This window comes from Benincasa hispida, chromosome 3, assembly GCF_027475165.1.
Source record: "Benincasa hispida cultivar pf3 chromosome 3, pf3_genome.v1.1, whole genome shotgun sequence".
Classification (NCBI taxonomy): domain Eukaryota; kingdom Viridiplantae; phylum Streptophyta; class Magnoliopsida; order Cucurbitales; family Cucurbitaceae; genus Benincasa; species Benincasa hispida.
Window position 1 is genome coordinate 53446463 of NC_143480.1, and position 12680 is coordinate 53459142.

At 36.1% G+C, this 12680-nt stretch overlaps 1 protein-coding gene across 3 annotated transcripts; it reads left to right on the forward strand.

The window, feature by feature from the left end:
* The first annotated feature begins 1018 nt into the window (after nt 1-1018).
* On the forward strand, nt 1019-4402 carry FER (Malectin/receptor-like protein kinase family protein). Of its 3 annotated transcripts, none has more exons than XM_039025662.2 (3): nt 1019-1192; nt 1382-4199; nt 4275-4402. In XM_039025662.2, the coding sequence occupies exon 2, from the start codon at nt 1466-1468 to the stop codon at nt 4157-4159; it is 2694 nt and encodes an 897-aa protein (XP_038881590.1). In that variant the 5' UTR covers nt 1019-1192; nt 1382-1465; the 3' UTR covers nt 4160-4199; nt 4275-4402. The 3 variants fall into 3 exon arrangements, with proteins under 3 accessions (XP_038881590.1, XP_038881589.1, XP_038881591.1); XM_039025663.2 differs by having other exon boundaries at nt 1055-1192; nt 1382-4194; XM_039025661.2 differs by having other exon boundaries at nt 1382-4402.
* Nucleotides 4403-12680: the final 8278 nt, after the last annotated feature.

The window sequence follows — 12680 nt, forward strand, 5'->3', positions numbered from 1 at the left end:
ATATAAATTGATATTTTTCCTACAAAATGCTCGTTTCATTCCTTTATAAGTTGTAGTTTCATATTTTCATCCATTTGTTTCCATTGTTATAAAAACCTGACATTAGATATATATATATTTTTTATAACTTTCTGTTAATGTTTTTATGGTTGGTATGGTGGTGGGATCATTAGATGAATTACTATAGGGTAAAGTTGAGCCTATATATTCAACTTAGGTAAGAATGTGGATTTATTACAAACCCTTAGATTAGTATAATTATTTGTTTTGTGATTCAACCATTTTCTTTAGAGTATAACTTTATGTAATATAGTAGTTGAAACTCAAAATATATGTCATCCAAAAAAATTATCTATTGTTTAACTATTAACCTTGGTTTAAGTTGACTATAAGGTGGTATAAAGTTTGTTAAGTTTAATGAAGTATACAAGATTAACAAATTCAAATGATAAGAAAAAGTTCTAAATGGATTGATTTTAACTACTTTTTAATGATTACTCACATTCAAACACAAAGTTAAATTTTAGTCATAGTCCATAACTTGACTGAAGTCAAACAAGACATGACATTACTTGATTATGTCCAACTTAAGGCTACCTATAATCACACCGCTCACAACATGGTGCCCTCTTCTACTAAACTAAAGTGTGACCTTTAGTGCTTTTATTCGATCATAAATTCTCCACATACACGATCGAAATCAAATCCTCAGTAAATATAATTCAGGTAGTCGTATTATATATTCATTTTCTATAATTTCGAAACAAGAAAAAACGTTAGCTACACGAACTAAAAAACATTATATTCGTACGCATACAAAAACTTAATCTCTTCAATTTCAAATTATAAAAACTTAAATATTTCTTTTCTTGAAGTTAATAATTACAAATGTGGAAGATCAAATCATTGACTTTTGAGATGGTAATTTCAACGTGGTCTCATCTAACGATTTACATTGGTTACATAGTAGTGGCAAAAACGTAGATAATCCAAAAGCCAAGGGCCATTCTAGAACAATTGGAAAGTTGATGAAGTGTAAGAGACTGAAAAATGCGGCCCGCACCGAAGCTCTTGGCTGGCACCATCTTCTTCCCCATTTCCTTCAGTTTCTGGTCTCTTAGTTTTAGACCTTCCGCCATTGTTTCATACTCATTTCTCTGCTTCTCATCATCTTCAAATCTGCTCTCACAAGGTAAGCTTCCTCTTTCCAGATCCTCCATACCCAACGAATTTCCTTTGACTTTGTGTTTTTCCTTTCCCTGGATCTGATTCATCTTACATTCTTCATGAATTTCTCTCCATTGGGTTGTAGTTTATCTGATCCAACTCATAAAGCTGATGAGATCGCTTCTTGATGTTGTTTATGATGATTTCTGTGTAGGAAAATTTTGGATTCTTCTTCAAGTTTATCGAGCTGTTGATGTTGTTGCCGATCTAGTGGGAAGAAGTTTTCCGAGTTGATTTCATGAAGGAAATTCATAAAACTCGTCTTGCATTTGCATTTGCATCTATCTCTGTTTTCGTTTGCTTGTTCTTCGATGTTCATGTGGTTTTAGCACAAAATTACATCCCTCGGGATTTTATCCTCCTTGATTGTGGAGGACCTTCGACTGCTAATGACATCGATGGCCGGAAATGGAATACCGATGAAAAATCTAAGTTTATTCCAGCGACGGGTGATAGTACCGCATCGAAAGCCGCTACTCAGGATCCTTCAGTTCCTGATATCCCTTTCATGACGGCTAGGGTTTTTCGCTCTAATTTCACCTACAGCTTTCCTGTCGCCCCTAGTCGTTTATTTGTTCGTCTCTACTTTTACCCTTCTTCTTATGGTGGACTTGATGCATCTGATGCTCGTTTCTCTGTTTCCACTCAGTCCTATACTCTTCTTAAGAACTTCAGCGCTTCACAAACTGCCGAGGCTTTGAATTATGCCTATATCATTAAGGAATACTCTATCCATGTTGATGATGATAGGTTGAACTTGACTTTCATTCCATCCTCCACTCATCCAAAGGCTTATGCATTTGTGAATGGGATTGAGATTGTATCTATGGCTGATATTTATAGTGATACTTCTGGGAGTACTCTGATTGTTGGCCCATCTACTCCATTCACTGTGGACAATGCCACTGCACTTGAGAACGTTTATCGGTTGAATGTCGGAGGAAATGATATTTCGCCTTCTGATGATACTGGGATGTATAGGTCTTGGTTTGATGACACTCCGTACTTGTATGGTGCAGCACAGGGAGTGACGACGAGTACTGATCAGAACACAACGCTTGATTATCCGCCGAACATTCCTACTTATGTTGCACCAGAAAATGTCTACTCCACTGCTAGAGCAATGGGACCTGATAACAATGTCAATCTGAATTATAACTTGACATGGATTTTCCCTGTTGACTCTGGGTTCTTTTACCTTGTTAGGCTCCACTTTTGTGAGGTTGCTGCAAATATCACAAAAATTAACCAAAGAGTGTTCGACATTTTCATCTTTAATAAAACTGCTATGGATGGTGCTGACGTGATTGCCTGGGCTGGAAGTAATGATACTCCATTCTACAAAGATTATGTGGTTTTCGTTCCTGCTAACGGAAATCCACAGCAGGATGTATGGCTTGAACTGCATCCAGACAAGTCCATGATTCCCAATTACTATGATGCAATCTTGAACGGAGTGGAGATATTTAAAATTAATGACTCAAGTGCTAATCTTGCAGGGCCAAATCCTATTCCTGCGCCAAAACAGGATATTATTGATCCATCATTAGCTAAGCCAGGATCTTCTCACGGTAAATCGAAGAATAAGTCAGGGATGATTGCTGGAGTTGTTTGTGGAGCAGTTGTTTTAGCTCTGATCATTGGTTTCTTTGTTGTTAAACGTCGCCGTGGGCATGGGAAAGATTCTAGTTCTGTTGAAGGACCGTCAGGATGGCTTCCTCTTTCTCACTATGGAAATTCCCATTCGGCTGGATCTGCTAAGACAAATACAACTGGAAGCTATACATCCTCCCTGCCTTCCAACCTTTGCCGCCACTTCTCATTTTCTGAGATCAAGGCCGCCACAAGGGACTTTGATGAATCTTTACTTCTTGGAGTTGGTGGTTTTGGCAAGGTTTACAAGGGAGAAATTGATGGTGGGACTACGAAAGTTGCCATCAAGCGTGGGAACCCTCTCTCCGAGCAAGGTGTGCACGAATTTCAAACTGAGATTGAAATGCTCTCTAAGCTTCGCCATCGCCACCTTGTTTCGTTGATTGGCTACTGTGAAGAGAATTGTGAAATGATCCTGGTTTATGATTACATGGCTCATGGAACACTGCGAGAACATTTATACAAGACTCACAAGCCACCATTGTCTTGGAGGCAAAGACTTGAAATATGCATTGGAGCTGCCCGTGGTCTGCATTATCTCCATACAGGTGCCAAGCATACAATTATTCATCGAGATGTGAAGACAACGAACATCCTTTTGGACGAAAAGTGGGTAGCAAAAGTATCCGATTTCGGGTTGTCGAAAACTGGTCCTACTTTGGATCATACACATGTTAGCACTGTTGTGAAAGGTAGTTTTGGATACTTGGATCCTGAATACTTTAGGCGACAGCAATTGACCGACAAATCAGATGTTTACTCCTTCGGAGTCGTTCTCTTTGAAGTCCTATGTGCTCGGCCAGCCTTGAACCCAACACTCCCCAAGGAGCAAGTGAGTTTAGCTGAATGGGCCGCACACTGCTACAACAAAGGCATTTTAGATCAGATAATCGACACATTCCTAAAGGGGAAGATCGCATCAGAGTGTCTCAAAAAGTTTGCTGAGACAGCAATGAAATGTGTGTCTGATCAGGGCATCGACAGGCCATCCATGGGCGACGTTCTCTGGAATCTAGAGTTTGCATTGCAGCTGCAAGAAAGCGCAGAAGAGAGTGGCAAGGTAGGCAGTGGGATGGATGTGGAAGAAGGTCAGCTCGACGTAGTTTACAAAGGGAAGAAGGATCCTGATGCTTCCCCCGGCATGGATGGAAACATAACCGACTCAAGAAGCACCGGAATCAGTATGAGCATTGGAAGCCGAAGTCTTGCAAGTGAAGATTCAGACGGATTGACACCGAGTGCCGTTTTCTCACAGATCATGAACCCAAAAGGTCGTTAACAACACAAGGAGGGGCTGAACTCACACTCAACTCAGTAAGGTCATAATACTTTTTATAGTTTTGATTGATCAAAAGTTCAATCTTTGTCTCATTAATTCTGTTCATTTATTACAGATCCTTTCCACTTTCTCTTTTGAGGCTTCTAATTGTTTCAATCCCAAAGCAAAAGCCGTTATGTTATTCTGCCTAGTAGTATGATTTGTATCTATAAAATATCGATATCATATCGGTGTATTCGAACATATTTTCACTCCATACTCACTTTCATGTGTGAATTTTTATTTCTTTGCCTGCTCTATTTTTTTTTTAATTTTTTTTTTATTATTGACTGTTAAATGTATTATTTTGTACTTAATATTTATGTCATTCTTTTTACTTCTGTATTTAAATATGCTTTAGTTTCGATTCCATCTCATTTTATTGTTATTATTATTATTTCAAACAAATGGGTAGTTTTGTGTAATTTTAAAATATAAGATAAACTCTACGGGGTTGTTTGGGAGACTAAAATATAAGGATTATTAAGGAATGTGCGAGAAATCAAGGTGGAATGAAAATGGGATCTTGAAGCTTGAAAATGGTAAGAAAGAGGGTTGGATTGAAAACTGCAAGAACGAAATGAGATTAGTATTACAAATTGGACCCAAAATACTCGATCCAATTATGGGCTTTGAATTACATTACTTATAATCTCATTCCATTACGGTACTCTAAATAGTCTCTATAAGTTTATTTCGGGTTTGTATCTAGATCTAAATTTTCAATTGTATGATAGAAACTAAATATAATATTGAATCTTGTGGCCTAATTTTGACCTTTCAGGTATTATTTCTTTGAGTACGTTTGACCTTGTATAATTGACATGGGTCTATTAGATACAAAATTGAAAGTATAAGTGTTGCGTCTCGCATTTCAAAATAGGGCACAAAAGAGAATCGAAAAATCAAATCAATTCAATTAGAGATGTCCCCGGGGTGGGGTCAGGGATGTCATTCCCTGTCTCCATCTTCACTCTTCATTTCATTTTCTATCCCCGTAACGAATATGGTATTTATCACTTGACAAAAAAAACCTTAAGATAACTTTTTTTCTCTTTCGTTTTCTCCTTTTATGTCACATCTTTTTGCACCACATTTGTCAATAGAGATAAAAAATCAGTTAGTTCTAAAATTTCAGGGGCTAAAATATCTAGTTTGAAAATTGTGAGACTCAAAGGCCACTTAAATAGAACTTCAAAAAATTAAAAGTACAACTTTTTCTTTATTTTACTAGTATAACGACATTATTGTCACATGATCAAACCTTGTCGAAAAGGCGTCATTAAACTATGAACGAGTTATTTCTTATCTCCACAATAACATTCTTATTTCCACAATACCTTTCAATTTTGTGTATATGTGTATTAATGAGGTGAAAAGTATCTTTTTTAGCTTTTAAGTTTTAGGCTAATTTTTCTTTATCTTTAAGTTTCAAAATGTAACATTTTTATCTTTAGATTTTGAGTTTGATTTTTATTTGGTCCATTAGTTTCAAAACGTTACAATTTTACCCTTCAGTATTGAGTTTTATAAAATTCGATACCTTGAGCTTTAAGATTACACTTTCAACCTTGATTTTTCACTTTATACTCACTTTCAACTTGTGGTGTAAATGCTTGTTAATAATTTAAAAAATTAAAACAGTTCATTTATTTTTTATCATTATTATCTAAAAATTAATGTCAAATACTAAAATGAGCATTAACAAAAACCGAAGGGTAAAAACGTAAAATACTAAGATTTAGGAAGCAAATGACTAAATTCAAAACTAAGCACAAAAATGTAAATTTTCAAATTTTGGAACCAAATGGAAAACTAAAAAAGTATTCTCTCCCTAAATATCTATTATCATTATCATTATCATTATATTTATATTTATAGTTGAATGGAATAGTTAGTGATGTGGTAATTCTTTTTTAAAACAAATCATTAACCCTTAAGTAACTAAAATAATTATAATGAGAATGCTTCTATTTATAATATATGTAATAGTATACATTTTTAATGATGAATCGACAAAATACTAACCTGCAGATTGATTAACTACAGTAATGTAATAATGATTTATTGATTTAATTTCTAAATATATTAGTAATTATTTATTTATCTGCTATTCTTTTATAGTTTATTTAGATTACGCTAAGCTTATTGGGAAACACACCTCAAACTTGGAAAAAAATTTACTGGGAAACACACCTCAAACTTGGAAAAAAATTTACTGGGAAACACACCTCAAACTTGGAAAAAAATTTACATGCTTAAAATTCAAGAATATATAAATTGTTTAGGACATTGAGTTGAAATATGATGTGAAGTTTATATGTCTGGGTTGAATACATATGTCAAGACTTTGGATACATATGTCAGAGTTTTTGGTACAATTTTTATGATAGACTTTCGTTTGGAAACTTTTTTATTCAACAATTTTATCCATATTTTTTTAATAGAATATGGATTACAATTTCTTTTTCTTTTTTGTTTTTTAAAATACACATGTATTATTTTTTCTTTTGATCATTTATTCCAAAGAGTATATATTAAATAAGTTCTCTTACAAACTTGATTTCTACAAATTTGGAGAAAATTAGATAATTTAGTTCTTATAATTAAAAAGTTATGTAGTCTTTATGGTTCGAACTTATTTATGAAATTTTATCAATTCATAAGAATTATTTATTTATTTATTTATTTATTTTATCAAACAATGACAATGAGGACAGAATCCAAATTCTAATGTTGGTTGAAATTATAGAACCGATTAAATCCTCTAAAAGCATAAATTAGTATAAAGTAAAAAAGAGCATAATTGTGATTAGAATTTCAATTTCTTTTCACATTAGCCATTTGAAAATGGTTTTGTGGGACCAAAAAATAGACTCCCCATCACAATTACCACTCTGCTCCATCTTTGACCCCAATCTTTTGCTCCCATTTCAATTTCATCCACGGTTTCTCTTTTCTTCACATTTATTCATTGCTCTTCCACCTTATTTCTCTAATTCTCCCCCTTCTTCTCCTTCCGTCTAACCTAAACCCCACAATTTACTATTTCTCCATCCTTTTCTCTCTTCCAATGTCCAATCCCTTTCTGGGTTTTGTTCATTTCTCATATTCTTCAAACCCCTTTTGAAGATTTCCACCATTTCTGCAAATTTAACTCAAAACCCTTTATCGATTGAAGTCCTCTGGTCTTTTTGTTCATCTTCAGGAAGAACCCAGGTTGCAGAAGTTGAGGAAATTCATTTTGTTTCACTAGAAATCAAAGCAATAAGAGCCAATTTAAGCAAAAATTCTTCAGTTTCATCCATTAATTTATCCCCCAATTTGTAAGGCTGACACCGGTTTCGTTTGATTCCACTCTTCAAGCTCGTACTCACCAAGCAATCAATACCTTCGCTATTGGTGTTGAGGTTATAGCACTTGCCTTTGAAAATCAACGGATCTTAGAAGAAAATAATAGAGATAAATCGAGAAATTTGAAACAAAACCAACGGAAAAACACTTGCATGGAAGATTGGAGATAAAAATCCAAATGGAGAAAGCTAAAGAGAGATCCGGTGGTTTGAGGTTAAGGAGTTGCTAGGGTTTCAGAGAGTTGGGAGGGACGAGAGATGTGAGAGAAACGTGAGAGGGAAGAGTGAAAGACGACTGGAAGGAAAGCGTGAAAGTCGGTGATATATTAAATCACTGTTTTCAAGTCAGGGTAAATGGATATTTATAATTTTATATGCTTTGTACACTTGTATATATTCATATCTTTGGTAAATGAATAGAGTATTCTGATTCTTTCTCAAACTAAGAGTTTTAGATGGTATCAGAGCCCTCTAAACAAACTTAGGATTTTGTGAACTATAGGGTTCGAGAATTTAGAATTTGTTTGTGATACGCTTAGGGTTTTGTGGAGAGGTGAGTTTACACTTTTGCTCACAGTCGCTGTCTTTGGTTCGTTCGCCGTCGTTAGCCGCCATCGCCAAAAAAAAAAAAAAAAAGAGGCTATTTTTCGACACCACCCAATCCGTCGAGGAGCCCAGCTGCCGATCTACAAAACCCCAAAGTCCGGATCCCATCTGACCAGCGCGTGAGGCTCACGCGCTGATTGTTCTTCTTTGCCATTCGTCCACGCGCCGACGCGTGTAGGCGTGTGCGCCATTGATTTTGGTTCGTCTTCTGTCGGTTTCCTCTGTTTTATTTACTTTTTTTTGTGGTGTGTTTATTTGGGATATATAGATATACTCACTTCTTGTAAAGACATCTCTTTGGTAAACTAGAGTTTGATTCTCTGCTGTCGATGTCTATTTTTTGAGGTAATGGATGATAAGAAACCATCAGTCATGTCTGAGATTGTTCCTATGGTGTCAAAAGTAACTAAACACAAGTTGAATGGATCCAACTACTATTCATGGAAATCAAATGTTCGCCACTTTATTAGGAGCATGGAGATGGATGATCACATCACAGAAGAGCCACCGATTGATGCTAACAAGAAGATTTGGTGGCGGGACGATTCAAGAATGCTTCTACAAATCAAGAATTCTATTGACCGTGAAATTGTTGAACTAGTAAATCACTGCAAATCAGTCAAGTAACTATTGGAATATTTGGAATTCCTTTATTTAGGGAAAGAGAATATTAATATAGTGTTTGATGTTTGTAAGACTTTATATCAACCTGATCAAGGAGAAAAATCTCTTACAAGCTACTTTATGGAGGTTAAAAATACATGCGCGGAATTCAATGCCTTGATGTCAATTAGCACAGATCCAAAAGTTCTAATGACTCAACGTGAAAAGTTGTTTATCATGAGCTTTTTAGTAGGTCTTGCACCTAAATATGAGATGGCCAAAGATCAAGTGTTGTCAAGCTCAAATATCTCATCGTTGGAAGAAGCTTACACTCGAATACTTCGTACTAAAAAGACACAAGCAGTTACGTCATCTATTTCTAGTAGTGCTTTGATTGGACGCACAAATGATTATAGAGGTAATAAATGGATCAAATCAAATAGCTCCAAAGGTCATCCCAATAACCAAAGATCAAATCCAGGAGGTGTTGTTTCCTATTATTGTCATAAACCTAGCCATACGAAGCGTGAATGCAGAAAATTGCTAAATATGGGTCAAAGGATGCCATCACCCTCTGCACATGTCGCCTCTACTCCTGATAATCTTGACAAGTCAATTACAATTTCTGCATAGGAGTTTGCTAAATTTCAGCAGTATCAAGAGTCATTAAGGGCATCATCTTCTACTCCCATTACGGCCATCGCAGAGACAGGTAACATTTCTAAATGCCTTCTTTCCTCCACGTCAAAATGGGTCATTGACTCTGGCACTACAAACCATATGACAGGTAACCCCAGTTTATTCTCTAACCTTTGTACATCTACCTCTTCACTTAATGTCACTATAGTTGATGGAACCTCCACTCCTGTTTTAGGATCAGGAACCGTCCATCTTACTGAATCAATTTCTTTGTCATCAGTTTTAAATTTACCACATTTCTCGTTTAATTTGATTTCGGTCAATAAACTCACTCGTCATCTTCATTGTTGTGTCTCATTTTTTCCTGGTTATTGCTTATTTCAAGATCTTACGATGAAACAGACTATTGGTAAAGAGCGTGAATTTGGAGGTCTTTACATCTTTGAACCACAAACACCTACGACCATCACATGCTCAAGTGTGTTGTCTCCCTTTGAAGAACATTGTCATTTGGGTCATCCGTCTATCTTTGTGTTGAAGAGTCTTCGTCCACAACTTCAACATTTGTCTTCTGTGAGTCATGTCAGTTTGCTAAATTCCATCGTTTGAGTTTGTATCCTCGAGTCAATAAACGAGCTAGTGCTCCTTTTGAATTAGTCCATTCTGATGTTTGGGGTCCATGTCCTGTTGAGTCTAACGGAGGGTTTAGGTATTTTGTTACATTTTTCGATGACTATTCTCGTGTTACGTGGTTATATTAAATGAAAAGTCGTTCTGAGTTACTTTCTCATTTTCATAACTTCCATGCTGAAATCCAAACTCAATTAAGTGGTGCTCTTAAAATTCTACGGAGTGATAATGTTAAGGAATATTTCTCTCATACATTCAAGTCTTATTTAGATGCCCATGACATTCTTCATCAATCTTCTTGTGTCGATACTCCATCTCAAAATGGGGTTGTAGAATGAAAGAATCGCCATCTCCTTGAGACAGCCAGAGCTTTGATGTTTCATATGCATGTTCCAAAATCTTTTTGAGTTGATGTTGTTTCCACAGCTTGTTTCTTAATAAATCGCATGCTCTCTTCCATTTTTAAGGGTGAGATACCTTTTCGTACTTTATGCCCCAAGCAACATTTGTTTCCCATTCCACCCAAAATATTTGGTTGTACCTGCTTTGTTTGGGATGTTTGGCCTCAGCATACCAAGCTGGATCCAAAGTCCTTAAAATGTATTTTCCTTGGTTATTCCCGTGTCCAAAAGGGGTATCGGTGTTATTGTCCTAGTCTAAATAAATATTTCGTCTCCCCTGATATCATGTTTTTTGAACATACCCCATTTTTTTCATCACATTCTTTCTCTTCGAATAAGAGTCAGGGGGAGCATAAGGAATTAGAGGATGATTTCCTTGTCTACACAGTTATTTCTCCTTCCGATCCTTTTCCTGATTCATTTCTACCGGTGGCCATCTCTACTCTTCCACCCATCGTTAAGGTCTATACTCGACGACAACCTCCTTCAGTTTCATGCCATTTACCAGAGTCTTCTTCGTCATTGGTTCCAGAAACGAGTGATGATCTTCCTATTGCTCTTCGTAAAGGTAAACGTACATGTGCTCATCTTATTTCCTCTTTTGTTTCATATAACCATTTTTCGCCTTCCACATGTTCATTCATTGCATCCTTAGAGTCTATATCCATCCCCAAAACTGTTCATGAGGCTTTGCCTTATCCTGGTTGGTGTGTTGCAATGGTGGAGGAGATGACTGCCTTAAATGATAATTGTACTTGGGATTTAGTTTCTCTCCCTGCAGGAAAGAAGGCTATCGGTTGCAAATGGGTGTATGCAGTTAAAGTAAATCCCGATGGTTCTGTTGCTCGGTTAAAAGCGCCCCTTGTAGCAAAAGGCTATGCACAAACTTATGGCATTGACTATGCTGATACTTTTTCTCTTGTAGCAAAAATGGCATCTATGAGGTTGTTTATTTCATTAGCTTCAATCAATTATTGGCCTTTACATCAGCTTGATATTAAAAATGCATTTCTTCATGGTGATTTTCAAGAGGAGGTATATATGGAGCAACCACCAGGGTTTGTTGCTCAAGGGGAGAATAGAATGGTGTGTCGCCTTCTTAAATCCTTGTATGGACTAAAGCAGAGCCCACGAGCTTGATTTTGAAAATTTAGTCAGATGATTGAAAGCTTTGGAATGCGAAAGAGCACGTTAGATCATTCAGTCTTTTTTAAGAGATTTGAGGGTGGTGTCATCTTGTTAGTCGTATATGTGGATGATATTGTGATTACTGATGATGATGCTTTAGGTATCAAGTCTCTAAAGACCTTTCTTCATAGTCAATTCCATACAAAAGATTTGGGCATGTTGAAATACTTCTTAGGAATTGAGGTAATAAGAAGCAAGAAAGGAATTCTATTATCACAAAGAAAATATGTACTTGACTTGTTGACTGAAACAAGAAAGCTAAGGGCTAAGCCATGTAGTACCCCAATGATGCCCAACTTACCACTCACAAAAGATGGAGAATTGCTAAAAGATCCCGAAAGATATAGGAGGTTAATGGGAAAACCTAAGTACCTTACAATGACTCGACCCGACATAGCCTATTCAATAAGTATTGTGAGTCAGTACATGTCATGTCCTACAGTTGATCATTGGGCTGCATTGGAACAGATTCTTTATTATCTAAAGGCTGCTCCCGGTCGTGGTTTATTATATAAGGATTATAGTCATACTAATATTGAATGTTTCTCAGACGCCGATTGGGTAAGATCTAAAGAAGACAGAAGATCAACTTCAGGGTATTGTGTTTTTGTTGGTGGTAATTTGATTTCTTGGAAGAGTAAGATGCAAAATGTGGTGTCACGTTCAAGTGCAGAATCAGAATATAGAGCAATGGCACAATCTATGTGTGAAGTGATTTGGATATATGAACTTCTAGTTGAGTTGAGATTTGAAATCATCACACCGACAAAGTTGTGGTGTGATAATCAAACAACACTTCATATTGCGTCTAATCTAGTATTTCATGAAAGGACTAAACATATTGAAGTTGATTGCCATTATGTACATGAGAAAATTCAACAAGGGTTGATATCTACAGGAAATGTGAAGACTGGACAACAATTAGGAGATATCTTCACGAAAGCATTGGATGGAAGATGTATAGATTATTTATGTAACAAGTTGAGCGTGATTAACATATATGCTCCAACTTGAGGGGGAGTGTTATAGTTTTATAGTTAAGGTTTTCCATTCTTGTAAATA

Bases quoted from the DNA above. Each gene is read 5' to 3' on its own strand.
- FER (XM_039025661.2), top strand. From the start codon at position 1,466: ATGAAGGAAATTCATAAAACTCGTCTTGCATTTGCATTTGCATCTATC.